Source organism: Indicator indicator, chromosome 1 (genome assembly GCF_027791375.1).
Source record: "Indicator indicator isolate 239-I01 chromosome 1, UM_Iind_1.1, whole genome shotgun sequence".
NCBI classification, from domain to species: domain Eukaryota; kingdom Metazoa; phylum Chordata; class Aves; order Piciformes; family Indicatoridae; genus Indicator; species Indicator indicator.
In genome coordinates, this window is record NC_072010.1 from 32,250,427 (window position 1) to 32,275,314 (window position 24,888).

The 24,888-nt window shown below is 41.3% G+C and overlaps 2 protein-coding genes across 2 annotated transcripts in view; one reads left to right on the plus strand and one right to left on the minus strand.

Annotated features, from left to right (window-relative positions):
* Positions 1-4,001: 4,001 nt before the first annotated feature.
* On the minus strand, positions 4,002-24,845 carry GPALPP1 (GPALPP motifs containing 1). Its single transcript, XM_054386660.1, has 8 exons — positions 24,761-24,845; positions 17,338-17,482; positions 15,528-15,632; positions 10,986-11,094; positions 6,924-7,058; positions 5,981-6,145; positions 5,462-5,557; positions 4,002-4,245 (listed from the first exon to the last, which is right to left on the minus strand). Exons 1-8 carry the CDS (start codon positions 24,843-24,845, stop codon positions 4,027-4,029), a joined length of 1,059 nt encoding a protein of 352 aa, XP_054242635.1. The 3' UTR covers positions 4,002-4,026.
* NUFIP1 (nuclear FMR1 interacting protein 1) overlaps positions 24,844-24,888 on the plus strand; it is a 32,095-nt gene continuing 32,050 nt past the window's right edge. Inside the window, exon 1 of the mRNA XM_054399788.1 lies at positions 24,844-24,857. Within this exon, the coding sequence (XP_054255763.1) occupies positions 24,844-24,857 (14 nt within the window). The remainder of the gene's footprint in view (positions 24,858-24,888) is intronic.

Genomic DNA, 24,888 nt, shown 5'->3' on the forward strand with positions numbered 1-24,888 from the left:
ATCCACAGCCTGCCCCACATCCACCAGGCAGGTCACCTGGTCATAAAAGGAGATGATCAGGTTGGTGAGGCAGGACCTGCCCCTCCTAAATCCATGCTGGCTGGGCCTGATCCCTTGGCCATCCTGTATGTGCTGTGTGACTGCACTCAAAATGACCTGTTCCATAATCTTGCCTGGCACTGAGGTCAGGCTGACAGGCCTGTAATTCCCTGGCTCCTCCTTCTGGCCCTTCTTGTGGATGGGTATCACATTGGCCAGCTTCCAGTCATCTGGGACCTCTCCAGTGAGCCAGGACTGTTGAAAAATGTTGAGTAACCTGGACCAGCCACTCCTCTTTTTTTTTTTTTTTTTTCCTCCTACTTGAATGTCTGCTTGTGAGAATTACTTCGAATATTTCTGTTTGGGTTGCTTATTTGGAAGAAGTCGTGGCTGCAGCTGCTCCTGCTGAAGTGACAGTCTATGCTGTGGTCTCCTGGAAACCCTGATTCCCACTCAAAGGAACTATTTCTTTTAAATTTTATTACTTTTTTTAAAAGAAGGCTGAATTTGCCACACTGATTCAAAATGGGTATAATTTAAAAAAGCAGTGGAATTTGTTACTGGTTTGAAGACCAGTGTGAGAAAACAGATAACTAGAACCACAAAGAACAAAGACAGGATGATGGAGAAAGGACTTTTGTTTGTTGTGGAGAAAGGACTTTTGTTTGTTGTGGCCACTGTTAGGACCCAGAAGTGGCTGCTGTGAAAAGTTCAGCTCTTGCAAGAGCAATATTTCAGTCTTCATGTCACAACTGAAAAGAACAGAAATTAGACATTTGGATGAGTTATTATTGAGAGTCATCACTTCCCATTCAGCTGCCAGAGCTGGAAGTATCAGCAAGATGCATTTCATAGTTGTGCAACAACTGTGGCTTGCACTTGCATTCCTCACTGCCTTCAGGTAACAAGACACCATTCTCACTGGTGAAAAAAATCTAAAGCTGTTGGGTCAAAGATACCACATAACTTTTTTTCTGCCCAGCACAGAAAACACTGCACACAATTCATAAGGACAGAAAATCACATGCATGTTTTATTGGAGAATGAGGTAATCAAGCAATTAGAAACTATATGCACTGTATGCAGGTGGGGTGGCTGAAGTTAAGGAATTCATGCACAGAAAGTTTCCACACATTCTGATTTTTAATGTTGCATTGCCCTTAAATGAATACACAATTTGTAATTGGTTGGAGAGAAACAACAAAGTTTACATTTCAGAAACAAAACAAATCCCCAGACATGAGCAGCCCTGAACTCCGGGAGCATTTTGAAATTCTATGCAGAAACTCCCCTTTCCTACTAGACAGAAGCATCTGGATGTTTCATCTCAACGAAGAAAGCTGTTTTGACAATGACACTTTTGTGCCATCAACATGACACCACCAAAGCCCCACACAAAATGCTGTTTATTATTTAGTAAATGCATCTCATCCAGAAAACCTGACATGCTGCACAGTGTATTCACTGACTGCAACAGCAGAAGCAAAAAGTAACTCACTGGAAGTAGGTGTTTAAATCTGAAGAGCAGAGATTTTTCCTCAGATGACTGTGTTGCTATGCCGTATTCTAACAAAAATTTCCAGCTCAAACATCATGGTAGCTTAATGTTTTGTTCTGAAGATACATACAAAGAAATCAGTACATTGTTGTGCAGTGCCATTATGGTTTTTAATCATTCCTTGGTAACAGCAGAATCAATAAGAGTTTTTTGTTTGTTTGGTGTTGGTTTTATTTTTTTGGTTAACATATTCCTTAATGTCAATCATTATTGCCAAATTTATCAAATGCCTACCACGAAAACCTTTTTTATTGACTTAACAATGAATTCCACACCTAGTTAACATTTTAGAAGGAGGGGACCCTACTCTTGAGTAGAAATTTTTAACATCAGTAGTAATAAATGATGTCTAATAGGCTTTTCACATCCAGGAAGACCTCCCTTACTTTTTTGTAAAAAAAAAAAAAAAAAGAGTTTCCTAATGTGCCTGCAGTTGATACAGTGTGATGCTGGCTGGCAGCACGGAATAGCAACAGAATCCATTAAAACTGAGTTGGGAGCCAGTTATCAGAAAAGTTACATAGTAATTTTTGTGTGAAAATGAACTGTTTTTTTCAAATGAGATTCTGAAAAAAATCGCCCAGTAACATTTCTGCAGAAATGCTTTACCACTATTCCAAATTGTAGAGGGCAGCTCATCTTTCCCCATAAAAGCTTATGAAGCTTCTAATTTTGCTGAGTTTCTGCCTGCTCTAATGACTGTTTGAGGGAATGGTTTGGCATCAGTAAAAGGAGATTAGTTTGTGTATTAATGCGAGTCAGAAGTTCGCTCAATTTACACAAAGCAATGAAAAGCTTAATTTGAACTCTCAACAATTCCACTTGCCCCCTCTCTCAAGTTTGTAACTTGGATTTCACTGAGTCTTTGAGAAGCTGCTTCAGAGCAGGGGGGAAAAAAAAAAGAGAGAGAGAGATTAAGCAGAGGAGGGAAAAGAAGCTTCCAGCTCGCACCAAGAGTTCCCTAATCAGAACCACACATCCCACATACGGAGGTGTAATGTACCGTATGACCGCAGAGCAGCTGCCTGTGCTCTTGTTACAAGGACTTCCCTCTTGAGCAATTACCATGGAGCCTCTACTGAAACACATCCTGGGAGAGGGCAGGAGGCTGTGATGGGGCCAGGGAGAGCAGTGAGCAAACAGCAGTGATACAGCTGGATGGCAAAATCTGGGCAGCTGATGACCAGTCCTCAGTTTGGAGGAGGAGGGACCAAGGAACAAAAATGAAAACAAAGCACATAATGAAGTCTTAACGCAAGCAGCCCTTCTACCTGCTACAGACTTGCCTGAATGGGTGAGAATTCCCGTGATGTGCCCATGAGATCAGCACTCTCAGCATATGGCAACACCTGGCAATAAACTGGTTTTTCAAGATTCCCAAACATCAGCACAGGGATTTTTTTTGTTAACCACACAGGTTTTAGCTAGTCACATGATGCTCAACCTGTCATTGCTTTAGTTGTCTAAAAAAAACCCCAGCTCCTAACACTGCCCTTCCAATCAAGAAATCTACATTTGCTGAATTGCTCAAAGTGTTATTTAACCCTAAGCTGAGGAAGATCTCCCCCAAAAGGGCATGAACACAACTCAGAAGGTAGAAACCCAATTAAGCCTTCCTTGCTGAATCAAAAGAACAGGAGGCACTAAGAGAAGCCTGTTTTAGAAAAGGAAAAATAAATGGCTCAAGAGAAAAAGGCTAAAAGTACAAGACTAATTTTAAGTAATGCAACTCTGCCTTCAGCTGCTTTGTACACACAGAGAAGAGCTCCAGAACTCTAAGCATGGATGTAGATTTTTTTAAATGTCAGACTTATTGCCTTTTTGATACCAAAGAGCTGTTCTGCACTGAAAATTAACTGACAAAACAAGCTTTATTTTAGCTTGATTTTCACGTTGTATTTGCTTTAAGAAAAGATGGATTTTCTGATAAGCCCTACAAATCAAAACTTGGATTTTCTCTTCCATATATTACCGTACAGACAAAGGATCATAGAAATAAAAGCACTGGGCAGACAAAAAAAGCTGCCATTTAAGTTCAGGCATACTCCCCAGCAGCAACTCCAGTCAAGCAACAAGCCTAAAGGGAATTTTTCCACAGCCTTCAGGTCGGTTTCAGGAAAAATATCTTATATATAGCAGGAGAAAGAGGGAAACTATCAACTCCATGGCAAGTTTAAATCTAGAGCTCCTAAAAATAATCAATGGTTTGAAGTAGCAAACTTACATTATCAGTTTTTATACCAGAGCTTTCCTTTACCAGTTTAGTTTTAGTCCAGATGATCTTCCTTAACATAGTATTTACAGACAAGGAAAAATAGTTAAACATCAGAATATTTATTTTGCATACAAATATTTACAGAAAATACTTTAAAAAATTAAGTATTCAAAATTTAATTGACTTCGGTTCCAGAAAGCTTCATGCTTTTATGTTATAAAAACATATTGCCTTTACTGTGCTCAAATTTAGAATTCAGATCTCTGGATTTTCTTATAAGAGCTTTCTTCTGTGCTTCATCAAATCGATTGACTTTGAGGTCCTGGTCTCGGTCAAATGGCCTTCTTTCTTGAGGTTTGCTCTTTTCCTCTGAGGCTTTGCTCTTTAGCTTTTTCTGATGTATGTCCATGAGAGATTCTGACCTCTTTGACTCCTGGAAAAATAAAAAGAAGGAAGGGGAAATAAAGTATTGAAAACATTACCAATGTACAGAAAGTCCAATTGCGAAAATTGGAATTAGGAAGACTAAAAGTTCTAGAAAAAGAAGACTTGGAGTAGATGATCCCTGAGGTTCCTGCCAACCTAAGGCATTCTATGATTCTATGACCTCTTAGTAACTGGAAAAGAGAATGATAAATTTGGCTTACACAGAGCAGAAAGCTAAAATAAAGACTAAAATACTAATAACTCACTGACACTAAAGATGCCCATGTTGTCCACTCTGCAGGCAGTGGAGATTAATTGTAAAAATAATGCAAAATAAATTAGAAAAATTGCTCTGCCATTATTAGCAGAGACAAATGAAGGCAACATGTCAAGAGAAATATCTCCAAGTATAGACCTAATTTCTTACACACTTCCCCTAAGCATCTCGGTTTGGTTACTGCTAGGGGCAGGAACAAACCAGATAACCCTTTCGGTCTTACTCTCACACGCCATTGTGTTTTTAAAGTGTCCTCTTAAATTTTCAGTATTTGAATCATCTGTTGCAAGCCCACAGGACACAGTCACAGGTTTGAGACAGAGCATGTGTTTTGCCAAGTCAAGGACCTGCGTTGTGTTTATTAAAGACCAGGGTACAACCCCAAAACAACATAAAACTTTTGCTGACTTCAGACAAGAGCAATCAATATCTGTGAAAATTATCTGCTGCTGCAGAGATGGAGGAAAACGTCAATGTAGTAATTGTGTGGTAATAAGCAGTAAAGGTAATGTAATTAATTACATAGTGTAATTAATTCATTGACCTGCTTAGCTCATCAAGCTTTTTTGGGGTTAATGCATATTTTGTCCTAAAACTGCTGTTTCATTCTTGGGATGTCGGCAATTCAGTGAAGCAAGCCAATATTTGAATTCAGGAAGCAAGCACACCCTAACATAATGATGACTTAAAGAGCACACCACCTAAAACTGAGACAATTTACACAACCCCCAACTCTGTCACCGTGTTTTCAGCAGCATTTTGAGAACCCAATCCTGCTCTTGTTGAAGTCCATGGCAAATGCTCTAATGACTTAGTGGGTTTGGGCAGTGGAAGGGAAGACTGTAGTGGTGTCGCCATGGAAACCAACGGCACTAGAAATGAGAACCAGAAGAGAGAAAAATTAAAGGAAATGCAGGAAGAGGAAGCGTTTTATTATGACACTTACATTGTATGAAGTCACCTGCTCAACAAGTCTCTTGTCTCTCCCAGATAATACGATTTCTTCGTTATTCTTACTGGACCTTTTTGCCTCTTCTCTTTCCTGATGAGCAGAAACAAATCACACACTATAGCATCACAATGTCTGCAGTTTTTAAAAAAGCAAAGAAATGTGTATTTACTCTAATTAAATCTCAAGGGTAGAGGCCATGATAGGGGCCATCAGATATTTTTTGCTCAGCTTAATAAAAGAAGAAACTGGACACAGTGTAATTGGAAATTCAGTGAGCTGATGCAGGGTATCTGACTGCTGCAGAAGGAAAAGGGAACAAATAAATCTCAGTGTTACTGAAAATTGTTATTTCTTTGCTTTTTACCTCTAATTTTGAATTATTGAGTTTTGATAACAAAGAAAAATTAGGGAAAAAACTTTTCTTTGAACAGCTCAAGATATCTTTATTTTGTTTTCACAGAATATCAATGACATATCCCTGCAGGTAGTATGTATGAATGAATAAATGCTCACCTTGGCTTTTCTCTCTCTGTCAGCTGGAGTATCTGTCCAAACAGATCTATCTCCTGATTTGTCATCGGCTCTTCTCTTGAATGTCCTTGGGCCAAATCCAAAGCTTTTCAATTCAGGTGGAAGCTCTGTCATCCACGATTCCCTAGTAATTTGCTTGACTTCATCCTTTACAAAAGAAATGGAGTGGGGAGTGAAAAAAAAAAAAAACAAACACAAAACACCAACAACAAAAAGCTTAATCATAGAATCATAGAATAGTAGGGATTGGAAGAGTCCTCTGGAGATCATTTAATCTAACCGCCCTTCTAACACAGGTATGCCTATATCATGTTGCATGGGAATGCACTCAGGTGGGTTTTGAGAGTCTCCAGAGAAGAAGACTCCACCTCCTCTCTGGGCAGCCTGTTACAGTGCTCTATTACCCTCAATATAGTGTGAAACCTCCTGCGTTCTAATTTTTATCCATTGTCTCTTGTCCTATGACTGGCCATTTTTACACATTTATGAGATCCCTTCTCAGCCTTCTCTTTTCCAGGCTAAAGAGCCCCAGGTCTCTCAACCTCTCGTTGTAAGAAAGATGGCTCTGTGTTTTTGTCCCTTTTCTCAGCCCAGCATGCTGCTTTGCTTGCTTTTATTCCCAATAAAATTTTAAGAGACATTTTTTTTTTGCTAGCGTATTTATAGCAGCTCCAAGCCCCAATCATCTTTGGAGCCCTCCATTGGACTCTCTTCATAATAAAAAAACCTGCTGTCTGAATCTCTCATCTTCCATCTGAAATTATGGATTTTTCTTTGTCTTAACAATTGCAAACAGCATCCGAAGCAGAACTACAACTGGGTTCACAGAGAAATAGGCAAACAAACAAACAAACAAACAAACAAACAAAAAAAAAAAAAAATCACACATATACTCCAGTAATAGAAATTAAGAAATCCAACTGACACTGTCTGCTGAAGTCAGCTTCTCCTTCATTCTCTGAGCTCTGCGTTCAAATTCTTTGGTCACGTCAGACTCCACAGGTCCTTTTGCAGGCATCGGGCCTATGATGTTGTCTTCTTCCTCACTGCTATCTGTTACCTTCCAAAAATAAAACATTTCTCTCAACCACAGTGCTAAGACCATCCACAAACATTTGAGCTTCTTACCATTACAATGACTTTGCCTAGAAGAGCAGATAAACCTGAAGCAACGCATCTGTCAGTCAGACCACAAAAACCTGGATTACGCCTCCAGATTAGACCTGCTCTAGCATTTTAGCATGGATACTGAAGTCTCCATGTTCCCAAAAGCACCACCTCTCATCTGAGGCAAAGCTGCCAGGAAACACAGTGGCCATACACAATGTCCTGCTACTTTACATTGCTCTGCATTCAGCATGTAGCCTCTCTGTGGCGACAGGCGAAACATGCAAGCTGATACTTTGGGCATTTCCATGACTAGCAAGATTTAGATGTATCTCCCTAAGACAGCACTCCTGAAGAAAAGGACTTGGGGGTGCTGGTGGATGAGAAGCTCAGTATGAGCTACCAGTGTGCACTTGCAGACCAGAAAGCCAATCACACCCTGGGTGGCAAGAGAAGCATAGCCAGCAGGTCGAGGCAGGTGATTCTCTTCCTACTCCACTCCGGTGAGACCCCACCTGGAGTACCGTGTCCTTCTGGGGCCCCTATTACATGAAGGAGATGGACATGCTGGAACGTGTCCAGAGAAGGGCCACAAGGATGATTAGAAACCTGAAGAACCTCAACTATGGAGACAGACTGAGAGTTAGGGCCTTCCAGTATCAGAAGGAGGCCTACAAGAAAGCTAGTGAGGGACTTCTTAGGGTGTCAGGTAGTGATAGGACTAAGGGGAAGGGAGTAAAACTAGAAATGGGTAAAAATGGCTAGATTCAGATTGGATGTCAGGAAGAAATTCTTCACCATGTCATGAAGAAATTCTTCACTGGAAGAGGTTGCCCCGGGAAGTGGTGGAAGCCTCATCCCTGGAGATTTTTAAAGCCAGGCTGGATGTGGCTCTGAGCAACCTGATCTAGTGTGAGGTGTCCCTGCCCATGGCAGGGGGGTTGGAACTAGATGATCCTTGAGGTCCATTCCAACCCTGACAATTCTATGATTCTGATAAAGATCTGATATGATTCTGATAAAGATCACAACTTTGTACTACAAGGAGAACTGTCTCAAGCTCAGATTCTGTAAGGATGCTGGAAAGATTAACAGGCAAGACAGGATACAGTGGCATGCATTCTTCTACACCCCATTCTCAGCAATTGTTTGGAGAATCATAGAATCATGGAATTGTTAGGGTTGGAAGGGACCTCAAGGAACATCTAGTTCCAACTCCCCTGCTGTGGGCTCTCACTAGATCAGGTTGCTCAGAGCCACATCCAGCCTGGCCTTAAAAACCTCCAAGGATGGGGCTTCTACAACCTCTCAGGGCAACCTGTTCCAGTGTCTTACCACCCTCATGGTGAAAAATGTCTTCCTAACATCCAATCTGAATCTACTCAAAAAAGCTAGTTTGAAAGAGACTAGATATTAAAAAGAATCATTGAGGATGCCAGGGGTTCTACAGAAAGCTCACAAGTCCCTTCAGGTTAAAAAAGCACAGATACAGACAGAAGCAGAAATAGACAGAAAACGTGACATCACCCACTGTGCCCTGGAAGCAAAGCCAAGGTGCCCAGTATCTAACGAAAATGAAATACAGCCTGAATGTAGCTGTCAAACCAACGGCTGGTATTCTACTGCTGTAAGGGGATTTGGGCTAAGAAAGACAGCGAGTGTGAAATAAGCCACTTTACTCCTATGTTTGCCATTTGCAACACAAACTGGTGGCCTGCATGCCTTTAGGAGTCAGCAAAGTGTGAACAGCAGGGAAAGCAAGCTTCAGGTAGCGAGACACAGCTACATATGGTTGTGGCCCACAAAGGTGCAAGAAGAGGGTTAGCAAATTTCAAGGCTGTATGGTCAGTTGCATGAAACAGATCTGAAAGACTGAGGAAGGTGAGAAATGGTGGGTCATTTATAAATACCATCAATGCAAGGTGATAAAAGCAGTTTATCTAGTCATTTTTCTCAAAAACATTTATATAGTCAAGATTCCACTAATTATCTATACTGTGATATTGCTTCAGCTCTGGAGAGTGGGGTGACTGCATTCTCACTCTTTTTTTTAAAGAAGGAGCTGGTGGGGAAAGAATAACCATTCTGAGAAACCAAGGTAGTGAAACACTTCCTTCTCTCTGTGTACAAACAAAAAAATGCAAAGATAGAAGACTTCAATAATAAATTGTATTGTAAAGCAGTTGAGACTGAAAGAAAAATTCCATGCTGAGCTTTAATTGAAGAAGTGTGTCTCATTTCCTTTCTCATTAGTCTTAATTTCAATTCATTCCGTTATCACCTGTCCCAAACAAGGCAAAATTAAACATTAAAAAAAAGATTACCTTCAAGTTTGAAGGGGAAATCTACATAAAGAGTCAGCATAGAGTAAGATGCCTCTAAAAATGTACTAGAACACAACTGTTTTACAATTACTATATAATAATTAAATAATTGAAAACAAAATAATAATAAAAAATTACTCATCACATGTAAGCATAAGACAGAGTATTATTAGGAAGCGAAAAAAATAAGCTAAGTCCTGTAACAAAGCTGATTCTAGATCTGTTTAGGCAAAAAAGACACTTTTTTGTTTGTGAAACAGACAAAATAGAAATCAGTTTTGACATCCCTGCCTCAAGAGGCTTGTCATTGAGATAAATTGCTTAATTGTTACTTGGAATTGTAAGATGATGAGAATCTTAAAAATGTCAGACAATCACTCTCCATGAAGGATTATGACAGCACTCACTGTAAGAGGATGGAGAACTATATATTTTGCAGCCACTAATCAAAAAAGTGAAGTTGCAGAGCAGCCATATGCCTTAATCTTTCCTATCCTGTCTAGCATGTCCCAAAGTAACTGAGACTTAAAAAGTATTTTAGAAATAAACAGAGTAACTTCTAATTCTCACAAGGAATCAATATTTAGTTTATTATAGCATGGCAGAGATTCTGTTGCCTGCACACTGGTATCCAGCACCATTTTTCATGTCTTACAGTACTTCACTTAAGAGGTGCTGCTGAGGAAGGATGCAAACTTCTCTAAGGTGTAAGCACCTATCTGCCAGCCTGCTGCAGAAGATTCAGACCCCTCAGAATGGTCCATGTTTTGGGAGCTGAATCTTGCTCATATTTGTAGCTGTATTTTATCACACATCTTACTCTGGAACGCTCTTTAGTACTAGATGCATTATTTTGCAGCTAGGGATCAGACTACAGGACTTCTGCCTGGGTTTTACTCTGACCTGATGAGAACATGCTCAAAAAACATGAATCAAACAGATGATGTCAGTGTCACTATTCTGCTCCACCTTACTCCCAGTTACAGATACCACCTTGCTATTGATAAGAATACTTAGTGATGCTGTAGCATCATTCTTGATTGCATTATTTTGGATAAACTTACTTAACACATCCACTCACAAACATTTATGAGGAGGTGAAGACACAAAAATTATTTTGCTCCTCCATCTGCAAAGGGGTAAAAGCTTGAGTTATAAGTATTTTCGTCCTAACAGGTTGCATTACTTCCTTTTTATCTTTCAAAATTTGTACTTTGCCAAGATATTCAAAGGATGTCACACCAAAAGAAAGATAGGGAAAACATTAGGAAGAACCACCATAACTGGCATTTTGGATGCCTAGATCTCTTGTGTTCAGTGAGTGCATCATCAGTTTAACAGCAAAATCACAACAAACCAGGCCAGCTTTTTTTTTTTTTTTTAAAGGCTTACTTTTGCTTCAGTATTTGACTCAGGCAAAAACATGCCAGACACTTTCTGCTCTAAAATTAAACTGTCATTCTGAAAAGTAGGCCTAGTAGACTTCTTCAGGCTCCTACTTGCTTAAGCATTTCAGATAGCTGGTACTAAAACAAAAGGCTTCTGTTTTCACAAACCTGAGCATGGAATTCTGATGAAATGGATGGTCCTATGGAACATCTATTACTGTCAGTTTCCTGAGAAGGTTTCCTAAAGCCAGGTGGCAATGCAGGACCTATAATGGGCCTTGATCAGGAAAGAAAAAAAAAAAGAAAAAGAAAAAAGAAAATATTTGTTTTCAGTTGAAGGGAGGAAAAATAAAAGGAAGTAACACAATGAACATTAGTTGATAGCCTTCCACTGTTTACTGCGGGAAAAAAAAATGTAATAGATTTCTATAAAACTCAAATGTTGATGAGAAGTGCAGCTGTCCTTCCTCCCCATGCTGAGTGTGTCCCCTATGCAGACGCCACAGGAATAACCAAGTCAAAAAGTTTTTTTTCCTCAAAGGACTTCTGCAGATAACTGGGATGCAAGAAAACTGTGAAAGCTGCAGCATGTAGTCAAGGAAATCCACTTTTTTTTTTCATCCCTATCTTCCTTCACCAGATTCCAAAGCAATGAAAGCTAGGAGGTCAAATACATGCTTACTCTAGCAACAAAGCCAATTTTCTTCATTCTTGCCTTGCACTGGTTTCACTGGTCAACAAACTGAACCACTGAACTGCTCTGATTTTGAGTTTACTTTCCCCTGGAGTGGAACGGAGAGAAAAGTTTTGTGATGCCAGATAACTTCACAGCAGTTCTGCAAGCAGTATAATGCAATTGTCTCCAGGAAAACAGAAAGGTGAGAATCTCTTTCCCATGGTGAAAACAGTTCAAATCAGACTACAAACTCTGCTTGCAGTACTGAGAAGACTTTTGTATATGAATTCTTCTTAATAATCCATCATCGTATTCTTTAAAGCCAATGAAAGCTAATTAAACCCCCAAACAATTATCACCTGAAGAAAGATCCAAGTGACAGTAGCCTCAGAATGTATCAACAGAGACTTTATGTTTCTTATTATGATGATCTCCAGTTTCTGAGTTTCAGGGCAATCAAACATAATACAGCACGAACTGAATTATCCTAATTATGGTTTTCTACTAAATCCTGCATAACCTAATGAGTACAGCCCTACTATAGTGATATCATTGCCAAGATTAAAAGAAGGGAAATAAAAAGCAGAAAGTCCTGCCAGAAAGCCAGCCACAGATACACATAAGCAATGTGTCCTCAGGCCATGGTGGGGTTTCAAACCCAGGCAAGAGGTCTGGCTTAAATCTGAAGTTCTATCCCCACCTAGCTGTTGCAAAGGAGAAACAGCTTTTACTTTTTTTCTGTTGCTTTCTGACCACTTTCTTGTTAAGACCATACTTTAAATCCCCTATATGAGCAGGCCGAATTTAAACTTATATAGATAAAGCCAAAAGAATCTTTTATTTTAGTATACAAGTGCCTTTATTTTGCATGAAGAAAGAGTTAAACTGAACTATAATAAAAGCTTTCTACTAAAATACCTAGGAGCGTCTATGTTGTGGGCTGTATCTGTGCAACCTGCAAAAAAAAGAGCAGATGTCAAATGCTGTCTTGCTTCTGTCACAGCTCAAAGGCTTTTCGAAGGAATAGACAAATGATTCCCCTATTCATCCCTCCCACACTTTCTGTTTCTGTGCTATTTTTTTTCCCTTCCATGTGAATAACCTTATTGTTTGGGTCTTTCCTCAGCAGCTCACAGCCAGCATGATTCTTGACAGTTTCCTGGATGTCCAAAGGCTCTCTGAACAGGTGAAGTGAATCTAAGTAAAATTCTCTTAAACATATTTTGCTTCTGTTGGCAAATTTGGTATCTACCTATACAAAAAAAGAAAAGCCAAGCAACCAAACCACTCCAAACTTAGGAATTAAGCTTTCACTTAGGGAATATTGCATTTTATATATGGCAAAGAAAGCTCTCTTGTCGTTGAACCTAGGAGCCCTTGCTAATGCGTGCATGCTTCAAGACAGGAATTCCAGCATTCCTCTGAGGTATAACATTTTTTAATATAACCTTCACTCTTTACCTTGATGTGTGAATACTTTGGGAATATTTATGAGTGCTGCACTTCCTTCGAACACTAACAAACAGCAATATTCTTTCCAGAGTTAAAGGAAATCTATTCATGTACATTATTTTATGTTGGAACAACTCAAGCAACATTTAACGAGCTACAAATTGCCACATGAGCTGCTCCTAATCGTTAATGTCTTGCTTTGAGGAGTCTGGAAAAGATAACAGAAAAAAACCTTTTCTGAAGGAACAAGAATGTCACACAGAGCTAATAAACAGTATGTCCATACATTGAAACAAATGGCCTGCCTTAGTTTCAGTTATTCATGGCTAGATTGTCAGCTGGCAATCTGCTCAGAGCTAGTGGCACTGCGGTGGAAAGACAATTAACAGCATTGTGTTTACACTCTGCACAGCTTACTCGCCTCAGTGTGTCAGCAAAACTAGACTGCCAGGTGTATGGGGGGTGGAAGACAGACAAGGCTCTTCCCACACATCACACCTTTCCCACCTATTCAGGGAACCGGGCTGGGTGCAAAACAGCTCTGCTCCATCTGCTTTCTCAGTGTGTGCTAGGAGCAGTTGTATGGTGAGCTAGGAGAAAAACAAAAACAAAAACAACCAGCAAGTGCTTTTTACTGCTTGAATCTTTCCTACAGACACACAGCAGACTCTCGCCCTCTGAATGCAAATGCGAGTTATCCAGCAGTTTGGGAATAAGCTGCTGTGGTAGTTTTAGGCTGTGCCTAGAAAATTTTCCACAGATCTCAAACAGCATGTGGTAGAATGCAAATACATCACCATTGAATGTAGAAGGCAAAATAATGATAAGGTCTAAATAATGCCATTGGCCTGGTATCTTACATAAAGTTAGTTGTGTACACTATTCATTCTCTTTTCGACTTCTTTGCTCTGACAGATACTAGCTGGCTTTTGCTTAGCTGTTGCTGACCTTGGCTGCATTGCTTTGTTGTGGTTAAGTACTAACAAACCACTCTCTGCTCTCTCTCTTGTCCCATGTACAAGGGGGGGAAGAAGGGAGCAGGGAGGGGGAAGCTGTTGGTTTTGTCCAGGAGGGCTTTTGTATTTATAAATTCTAAATATTGCATATTTTGTACAAATTCATTGCATTTCATATTTCTAGATTGTAGTTGTGCTTGTAAATACAGCTTAATTTGCTTTTAACTGAGCTGGTCTGGCAACTTTATATTGGGGGGAATTTCAACTCACCACAGCTGCTAAGTAGAAAAAAAAGTTGAGTGAACATGTAAGAGACTAAGATTGTATGATGGGTGACCATCTGTGTTTCTGCTCATCTCTAACCTTCAGAATACAAGTTGTATTCATGTCAAAAATCAAGAGAGCAAGAAGGCTACCTCTGCTGATATTAAAGCATTTATTTGGTTTATTAGAGATCACATTATTTTTAGTGACTCCCTGAATTTTAGAAATTAACACACCGTGCATATGAAACACAAGAAAGAGAAAAAACATCTTAGTTATTCTTGGGACTATCAAAGCACCAAATGATCCCCCTGAGAATGATACCCTCAATTAGAGAAGTTTGTTTATTACAGCAAAGTGTAACCAAATAGACACAAGGAGAGTAATTCCATTAATCTTAGTTACATAAATTCTTGTTTTCCTAACTGCTGCAAGCATCACAAAAATTTATCCAAACTGAAAAAAATAAAATGTAAACTTTGAAATTTCCTTGAAGATGGTACGTACATAGCTTAACAAACTGAGTCATTTTACTAGAACAGGAGGCTCATACCTGACAAGGAGGCATTGATCTTTGTCTACCAGCTCGCTAGTGGCCTCAGGAAGATAACAGTGATGAAGGGACACTTATACCTTTCATCAATAACCATTCCTTTGGAAGTATCAATTTTGCTTCAGATTACCATTTCAAATGATAGAAGGAAGTGCACAGATTGATATAAAGACCAGAAGGCTGTGAGACATGGTCAAGTTCTGCACAGAAAATCCATAAATACTTTTTTTCAGGAAATGTTTTATAATTGCATGCCATTAAATGGAATTCTCCCAAACAGAGGTGATAAGTATTTCTTATTTCTTTAGAATGGACACCGTGCTTTCCAGAAATCTAAGCCATTCAGATCAGTTTTCTAGCCAGAGACATGTAAATAATAATCCTTGGTGCAGCAGCAAGCAACAATTCCGATGATTTGCATTGTACTGCACCACATAAAAGCTAACTGCCCTGCTCCCTCACAGCCCACAATAAAGCACAGTTCTTAGACCTGTAATTTGGTTTTTTTTTCCTGCACTGATATGAGACCAATCACAAGAGACGAAGAAGAAATTCAATATCCAAAACCCATAATTTGGACAATTGACATTTTTTCTTTTTCTCTCCAATTTTCCAGCCAGGAATAGGAGGGTTGTGTATTCTGTTTCAAGGGAATGCTGTTCCTGTTCTCAGAATGTGGAGGAAGCAATTCTAATTATCTGAATCTGAAGTGCACAATCGAAGTGTTCTGTAATAGTGCAATCAAATATTTTACCCAAGATAATTGTGTTTTAAGGAAAAGAGTGTGAATATAATCCCATTTTAATTACCTCTCTGGAGAGTCATCTTGCTTTTTAAATCCAGGAGGAAGAGCAGGCCCAAAAAAGCCATCATCCTCATCATCCTCATCCTCTTCCTGCATTCTTTTTGGTTTTCTACAAACACAAAGATTTCACTTAATAATTATCTTGACATGCATAGCAATTATCTACATTTTTAAAAGGGAAAAAAATACATAAAATTATCTCAGACAGTCTTATGTACTAAATATCCTGCTGTTACCAAGGAAACTGTGCAAAAGGATCCAAAATAATTTGAAGCATTTAAAAAACTGTGAGCACAAGCTTCACTCCAAAAAATGTTGACAGTAAAAAAAAAAAAAGAATGCTTTTCAGTAAAAAAATGAGTAGTATAATATTGAAATACCATTCTCTAGTCACAAAGTAATTTTAAATTCAGCACACTTCTTTCTCCGTTTTTAAATACTGTCTGAATTTTGACTAGTATCTTTCCCAGTTTAAGTCTGATTAACTGAAAACTGTTGAATAAGACAAGAAAAAAAGTGAGTAGTAATTACTCCAACACTCATTAAGATGGCAGAATGCCCTTCAAGTCCCTTAATACAAAGCCTAGCACAAACACACACAAGTTCTCAATGCAGCAATTGTGAGTAATCAGCTCCACCAAATGACAGTATGTGTCCTGTTATTTGCTTAACAATTTGAAGTTTCTTCATTAGAGTTGATTTAATTAGATGCATAAATTCATGCCCATAAATAGTTCTTATGACCTCTCAATGAGAGGTAGTACACCCGAAACAGGGCAAAATCTAAGCACCAAATACTTACATACATGGTAAGTGGTGTTTGTCCTTAGTATAAACAAGCAAAACATTATAAAGATTTTATTACTTCAATTGCAGAACTGATATAAAACATGTAAATTCAGAGATCTGATTGCCCTGAATAACTTAATTCCACTGAAGGGTGTCAAACAGGTCATCTGAGCATTTTTGACTGCAAAGAACATACAGAACATATCATCAGGTTTTACACAGGTACAGGGCTTACCTTTTTATTTATCTAATGCTGCTCCTTTCTCATAATTTATGCAGCAACAGACTTCAGGATTTGTAGCAGGAAAGCTACAGCTTGGAGATGGACCTGGGGGCACTGGTTGACAATTGACTGAATATGAGTCAGCAGTGTGCCTGGGTGGCCAAGAAAGCCAATGGCATCCTGGCTTGTATTAGAAACATGGTGACCAGCAGGAACAGGGGTATGATCATTCACCTGTACTCAGCACTGGTGAGGCCAAACCCTGAGTATTGTGTTCAGTTCTGGGCCTCTCACTACAGGAAGAATATTGAGGTGTCCAGAGAAGAGCAATGAGGCTCATGAAGGGCCCAGAGCACATGACCTAAGAAGAACATCTGAGGGAGCTGGGGTTGTTCAGTGTAGAGAAGAGGAGGCCAAGGGGAGACCTTATCCCTCTCTACAGCTACCTGAAGAGAGGTTGGAGCAAAGAGGCCAGCTTCTTCTCCTTGGTGGCAAGCAACAGGACTAGAGGAAATAGTCACAAGCTGCACCAGGGGAGGTTCAGGATGGATATCAGGAAATACTTCTGCATTGAAAGGGTTATCAAACGTTGGAATAGTTTGCTCAGGGCAGTGGTGGAGTCATTGTCCCTGGAGGTGTTCAAGTGCTGTGTGGACCTGGCACTTACAGACATGGTTTAGTGCTGACCCTTCAGTGCTGGGTTGAGGGTTGGACCGGATGATCTTAAAGTCTCTTCCAACCAGATGTATTCTGTGATTTGCAGTACTATGTAAAAATACAAATAATCCAAGACCATGCTTACTTGGGTGTTGGATTTTCTTCAGTCTCCTCTTCAGAATCTCTGTTTGTGTCTCTGTGCACAGGAAGAGGTGCAGAGTCGTCATCGCTGCCAGGAGCTTCGGAGCTGCGGCTGCTTTTGTAGCCTGGAGGCAGTGCTGGTCCTGCAACTGAACATCCAGTTCAAATGAATATAATCTATCTTGTATACCCAAAACACACACCTACCTGGAATTAAGTTTATTCAGTTATTGCTCTATCTAGCATTTAGAGACAGTACCTAAACAAACTTCTAGAAGTTACTTCATTAAGCATTCTATTTCAACGAGCCACCCCCATCCCTCTCCCCAAATTAAATTAGTACATTGCTAATCCATTACTCTTTTTTGTCTATCAACTGAATCACAATTTGTATGGTATAAACTGTTATATTTCAAAGAAATTGCCACCTTACTAGAGCCCTTGAATTTTACTAGTAAACAATCACATAATTTCTACATACACACAATGGGAGACCATAAGTTAGTGGAATTTGATTGCCAGCCTGCTTTAGGAATAGGTTAATGATTAAGGTTATTCCCAGTTTAGCTAAGCATGAACAGTGGTAATAAACGTGAGTATTCTCCTGAAAAAGGGATGATTTTGACACTTAGACTTCAAAGAATCATTGCTGTTAGAAGGTCAGGACAAGAGGACAGAGCTCTCATGCTCCAGTCAACCCTTCACCCTCCACAGCAATGCAGAGCAAGGGATATCCTATCAAAGGAAAAATTCAGGTGCTAACACTGCTAGCAGGCCTGAGCTGTCTCTGGCACTGTCCCTGCCAGCAGGCACAGTTGTTTATGGATTTACTTGGTTAAAGTACCATATATAGTTGAGTCCAGAAGTAGCTTTGATCCAAACAGCAAATGCCCCTCCACAAATGAGACACAGCACAGGTACTCTCATAGGTTCAGTCAACACAGAGCCAGCTGAGTAAGCAGACTAGCAAAGGATAAGAGGCCTTTCCCTGTTCCAGGGCAGTGCATGCAGGGCCCTGCAGGGCACTGGTTTGCACGCAGGAGCAAGCAGCACTGGGCCAAGCCATCTGATATAAGGGAGATTTGACCCTACTGATGATTTAGCATTCTGAAACAGACACCATTCCTCCTTTTAATATTTCAAGTGCTGGGTCCAAGACTGACAGGACACAAAGATGTGTGAGGAAAGACATTGTTAATTTTATGAATAGTCAAGAGTTAGATGAAAAGATGAGGTGCGTTAAAACCACCTAAGTGAAGACACCAGGAAATTACATCTCCAAGTAAAGAACTACAGCTTTGTGACGGTGCAAAATAAAACCTGACACAGATCATGGTTCCATTTTCAGCAGACAAAGGCTAGGAAGAAATGGAGTTCTTCAAGTGAGCTTCATAAAGCTTTTACTTGCCTTTAGCACAAGGCACAGAACAGGGACACTCCACTAGTTACAAAGCATTCAGACAAGTCTGCTACTTACTTTGTTTTCTGTGTTAATGGGAAGGATTTGTATGTACTGGCTAAAGTCTATTTCAGCACTAAGAAGGGAAAAAACCACAACACCCAAGCTTATAAACATAAGGTAAGTTCAGGACAAAAGGGAACCAAGAGATGAACGATAATTAGGAATACAATCTGCTATCCAGATTGCTATGAGAAACACAGCTGGACAAAAAGCGTTTAAAAACCAGAGAAAACCTGCACAAGAGCCTTCTGTAGCCATCTGGTGCCCTGATGCAAAAGCTGAGCTTCATTTGCTCTGAATGCAGACAGATAAGAGATAGGACTTGGAGTGAAAGGAGCAAATAGAAATGCAATTCGATGAGTCTGATACTGCGTTAAAAAAGAAATTTGGAGGAGTGTTGTGAGCTGAAAAGAACTAATAAACCCGAAACCATTTCAGGGAAGGACATGTCTCTAGTCAGATGGAAATGAACATTTCATATCTGCTATAAGTGTCCATTCTACTATTGTTGCTCTGACTTGCTCTGTCCGTTGAGCAGGTTCTGGTGACTTGCCATCCTAAGTCAACTCAATTCGGTGACCAAATTAAAAACTACTTGGTATTGGGGAGAGTTCTGTTTAATATCTTTATCAATGAATTGTATGAGGGATCGAGGTTTGCAGATGACATTAAATTGAGCTGGGGCATGGTTCTGCTTGAGGGTAGGAAGGCATTGCAGAGAGATCTGGACAGGTTAGATCAATGGGCTGAGGTCAATAGGATGAGGTTTAACAGGACCAAGTGCTGGGTCCTGCACTTACATCACAACAATCCCAAGCAACGCTACAGACTTGGGGAAGAGTGGTTGGAAAGCCGCTCGGTGGAAAAGGATCTGGGGGTGCTGGTGGATGGCCAGCTGAACATGAGTCAGCAATGTGCCCAGATGGCCAAGAAAATCAATGACATCCTGGCCTGTATCAAGAACAGTGTGTCCAGCAGGAGCAGGGAAGCGATTGTGCCCCTGTACTTGGTCCCACGCAGCCTGAGTACTGTGTTCCGTTCTGGGTGCCACAGTATAGGAAGGACATCGAGATCCTGGAGCATGTTCAGCGAAGATCAACAAGACTGGTGAGGTGTTTGGAGGGCATGTCCCATGAGAAACAGCTGAGGGACTGTGGTGCTTAGTCTGGAGAAGAGAAGGCTAAGGGGATATTTTATTACTCACAACAACCACCTGCAAGGAAGTTGTAGTGAGGCCAACGTTAGTCTCTTCTCCCAAGTAACTAATGACAGGACAAGAGGAAATGGGATTAAGTTGTGCCAGGGGAAGTTTAGATTGGGTATTAGGAAAACATTTCTCGCCTTCTGGTACAAGGACAGCACAGACACAAACAAATGACAGGAAGTATGATTCTTCCAACAAGAGCACATCTAGGCCAGCTTCGAAGAATCATCATGAGATGAAGAATTGGAAGATAAGTATGTCCCATGGGTTGGACAATGACAAGCTGAAGAAGGAAAGGTAAAGGATTTACCAGGGATGAGCTTTTGAGCCTGTCCAACTACCACTTGCTGCCATTCTGGTCCTGATCAAGGACCACAGGCTTTGAACAGTGTCAGTTCTCTGACATCAATGGACATTGGTGTCTCCCGAAAAGTTCATTTCTGATGTACAGGCTGAGCAGCAACTGATATTTCACCATAGTTACTCTCTTATCTTACAAGGCAGGGATGCACATGGAAATGATCAACCAAGCTTTTAACTCTGCTCATATTTCACAATGCAAAACACGACGTGTTAACATCAACACAAACTACAATTTTTTTCTTCAGTAAAAAAAAAAACAAAACAGAACATTAAAAAAAACAAACCAAAACCAAACAAATACACCCCCCTTCAAAAAAAAAAAAAAAAACCAAACCAAACCAAGCAACAACCTCCCCCAGCCCCAAACAAATCAGCAAGAATTTGCATTTGCATTCTAAAAGTTACTACTACTAACAGAGGTGTTATATCAGGGGTTGGAACTTGATGATCTTTAAAGGGCTCTTCCAACTCAAACAATTCTTTGGTTTTCTGTTATTCATATCAAGATGAAAGACACACAAATTTAAGAATGGATCAAGAGAGGTTTATCTTGTTCACCACACCTATCATGGTAGTGGCACATCCCTTTCTCTGGAGACTTTCAAAACCCACCTGAATGCATTCCTGTGTGGTCTACCCTAAGTCACCCTGCTTTGGCAAGGGAGTTGGACTCGATCTCTTGAGGTCCCATCCAACCTCTAATGTACTGTGATACTGTGATCACAGATAGAAGACAAATGCTGCCTTGCAGCCAAGAGGCCAAACAACATCCTGGGGTGCACCAAGTGCAGCATAACCAGCTGGTCTATAAAAGAGATCATCCCGCTGTATTCAGCATTGGTGCAGCCTCTGAGCACTCTGTGCATTTCTGGGCCAAACAACTTAAGCAGGATGCAAAGGTCCTTGAATGTGTCCAGAAGAGGGCAATGAAGCTGAAAGGGCTGGAAAGCATTGTCCTGTGAGGAGTGGCTGAGGTTTCTGGGTTTGTCTAGTTTGGAGAAAAGAACACTGAGAAGCAACCTCATTGCTCTCTATCATTTCCTCAGACAGGGAAGTGGAGAGAGAATTATTGGTCTCTTTTCCCTGACACGCAATAATGAGATGTATGAGAATGGCTCAAAGCTGTGTGCCCTTGAACATTCAGATTAGACATTAAGTATCATTTCTTTACTGATGGGTGGAGAGAGAATCCTCCCTTGAACACATAAATCACCTAGTGATTACATTAAGAACTTAGAATTGTATCAATAAAGTTAAGACCATCTGGAATGGCTTGCCCGATAATGACAGCAACTGCCCAGGGTTGTGTGGGGAACAGTGGATGGCAAAGAGGGGCAGAGGCCGCTCTGAGCTGCCCCCTGCAGACATACAGAAAACCCCCCCGGAAATCCACTTATGCATTGCTGATGTGAGCCAGGTGGAGCTGTAATAAATGAACAGTATAAAAACTCCTGAGTTATGCCTGCTTGGAGAGAGAGAAAAACATCACTGAAAACGCTACATGCTGGAGACATCACAAACTGAAGGGACACAGCAGCAGGGACCCTCCTCAGACATCTCTCCCCTCCTCCCCATGAAAGACAGAAAAGAACCCTGGGGTGGTAATTATCTCTCTCCACTGCTCCTGCCCTCTTTCTCTCTCTCTCCCCCCCTCTCTCCTTTTTCTTCCTTTCTCTGTTTCATTTACTCTGTTCTCCCTCTCCTTAATAAATAGTTTTGTCTTGATATACTGCCTTGTTTGTGCCATGTCTCCTTCCTAACTTTCAGACCAAGACAGGTGGTCAAACACCGGAAAGGCTTTCTAGAGAGGTAGCTGATGTTTAAGAGGCATTTGGACAATGCCCTTAACAACATGCTCCAAATTCTGGTCAGCCCTGAATTGGTCAAACCTTTTTTGACAGAATCCTCAGAATGTCTGTCTGAAGTCCTACTTTGCTGCTGTTGATAGGCAGAAACTATGAAAGAGGTGTAAAACCCCAAATGTTCTTAAAGACAAGCAGGAGGGCAGCTCAAATTATCAGTGAGACTACAAAGAAAGAAAACATGGGTGCTGTTCAGCTTTAAAAGGTGAATTATCCCTTAAAATACCTAGAATACACAAGGAAATAGTTGCAGAACTACTTCAAGGTCTGTTCTGTCTCAAGACCCAGCAAGTATTACAGCGCAGAAGATGCTTGTGGCAGCCTTGTCACACAATTTTGCCATTCAGAACCTCCAGCTGAAGACGTACTTCTGTACAACAAAGCGCATCACACCCAAGTACCTGCTTTCTCTTCCTCCTATGCACTGCAGCAGTACACCTCATGTGTTAAGAAAATACACTCAGTTCCTGGGCTAATCTGTTTTGAGTCAGGAGCAGCTGTAAAAGAAATAAGCGACTCCTCAATAATTGAGAGCAGCCTGGCAGAGAGAGACCTGGGGTGCTGGTTGACAACTGTCTGAACATGAGCCAGCAGTGTGCCTAGGTGGCATGTAAGGCCAGTGGCACCTTAGCTTGTATCAGGAATAGTGTGGATGTAACTCTGCCCATGTACTTTGCACTGGTGAGGCCTCACCTCAAGTACTGTGTGCAGTTCTGGGCCCCTCACTTCATGAAAGATATTGAAGTCCTGGAGTGGGTCCAGAGGAGAGTGATGAGACTGGTGAAGGGACTGAAGGGAAAGTCTTACGAGGAGAGGCTGAGGGAACTGGGGTTGTTTAGCCTAAAGAAGAGGAGACTCAGGGGGGGACCTTATCACTCTCTACAACTACCTGAAGGGAAGTTGTAATAAGGTGGGGGCCAGGCTCTCTTCCAGGAAACTTGTGGCAAGATGAGAAGGCATGGCCTGAAGCTGTACCAGGGGAGGTTTAGGTTGGATGTTAGGAAGCACTTCCTCACAGAAAGGGTAATTAGGCACTGGAATGGACTGCCCAGGGAGGTGGTAGAGTCACTGTCCCTGGAGATGTTTAAGGAAAGATTGGATGTGGCACTTAGTGACATGGTCTAGTCGACGAGGTGGTGTTAGGTCATAGGCTGAAGTTGATCCCAGAGATCTGTTCCAGCCACAATAATTCTGTGATTCAGTGAGTTTTGATGTTTATTTTGTTTAAAGGTCAATTCCTTCACAGAGAAATCCCCAAGCAGATCTGCAACTGTAACAGTAGTACTACAGAGTTGATTTGTGGTGGGACAAAATTAGGCTGAATAACCTAGCCTAGATAATATGAGAACATTTGGTATCACAAAACCACAGCCTAATGATAGGTTTATCTTATCATGTTCAGTGGATTCATACACAATATAGATACTTGCAACATGCATCAGCATGTTAAAGAAAGCAAGTAAGTCGTCAACATAAATCTGAACAGGAACATCTGCACCAGCTCAAAGAAGCGGTACAAAGCGGTACAAACTGGGGGCCCACAGTTTGATGTTGCCTTAGGGTCACCTAAGGCAGAAGCTTTGCTCTCTCTTCCTATTGCTCCCTCTTCTGGACTGAAAAATAAGAAGAGCAGATGAGCACAGCAAACCTCTCCAGTTGGAGCTATTTTGTTTGGAATAACTAAACGATCACTGAAACAATGCCAGAAATGTAATATATATACTAGTGACTTGAACCTGACTTAAAGACAGGGAGCACTAATGCTTAAATAGCCACTTCTGGATGTATTATTGATAAAGAACATGTAAGATTTTAAATGGAAAAAAGTGAGTTCCACAACAGAAGAGCCAGCCTGACAGCCAGCTGATTTCAAAGAGACCTCCTTTCTGGTATGACCCACTTTAAGCACTAGAGATCCTGGTGGGCTGCTGAAGCACCACAGCCTCCTCACGGACCAAAGGTCAGTTCTGCACCCCGAGGCAGCTGGACTGAAAAACGGTAGTGCTTTGGTTTGACAAAGAAAGGGATGCTGCAGAGACCTAACTGCCGCTTGTATTTTTGTGTTCACTAATCTCACACTCAGAGCTACTGAAGAACGCAGGCCTAAAAGTACCTGCGGGACTTGAGGAGGAAAGTAATAAATCAACGCGGTGTTTACTAACAGAAGTTTAAAAATAGTACCCCATCACATCAGAGCTTTTCATGAAAAAGTCAGTACAAAAACCACCCGTGAAGCTTCACCCAGCGAGTGAAGACCGAGCTGCGAGACCATCGCTGGCAAGACCACTCCAACTAACGGGCCGGCCGCGCTCCTCCACCAGGAGCTCGCTTCAGCACCTAAGTAAGTCGAGGCCCCCCATAGTTCGCCCGCACTGCCTCACGCACCGCTGGGATGCGGTGACACGCGAGAGATGCTTCTTCCTTTCCCCGGGGTTTGCCACGCGTGCAGGGAGCCGCCCCCGACACCTCGCCCGGCGGCAGGGAGCGGGGCGGGACGGAGCCGCTGCCCGGGGGCGGGGCGCCCCTCGAGCCTTACCCTGGCTGAAGTCCTCATCCGGGTCCGCCTCGGGGCAGCGCGGGAAGCCGGGCGGCAGCGCGGGGCCGATGAGCTCACGGGCCATGACGCAGCGCTCGTGAGCGCCGGGCCCTCGCGCTCGGCTTCGG

What these genes read in the sequence shown, in the direction of transcription:
- GPALPP1 (XM_054386660.1), bottom strand. Translation starts at nt 24,845, where the DNA reads ATGGCCCGTGAGCTCATCGGCCCCGCGCTGCCGCCCGGCTTCCCGCGC. An exon ending in GGATGAGGACTTCAGCCAGG is followed by an intron (nt 17,483 to 24,760) that starts GTAAGGCTCGAG and finishes CTGGATGTTCAG; the next exon opens with TTGCAGGACCAGCACTGCCT. An exon ending in ACAGAGAGAGAAAAGCCAAG is followed by an intron (nt 5,558 to 5,980) that starts GTGAGCATTTAT and finishes TCTGCTCATCAG; the next exon opens with GAAAGAGAAGAGGCAAAAAG.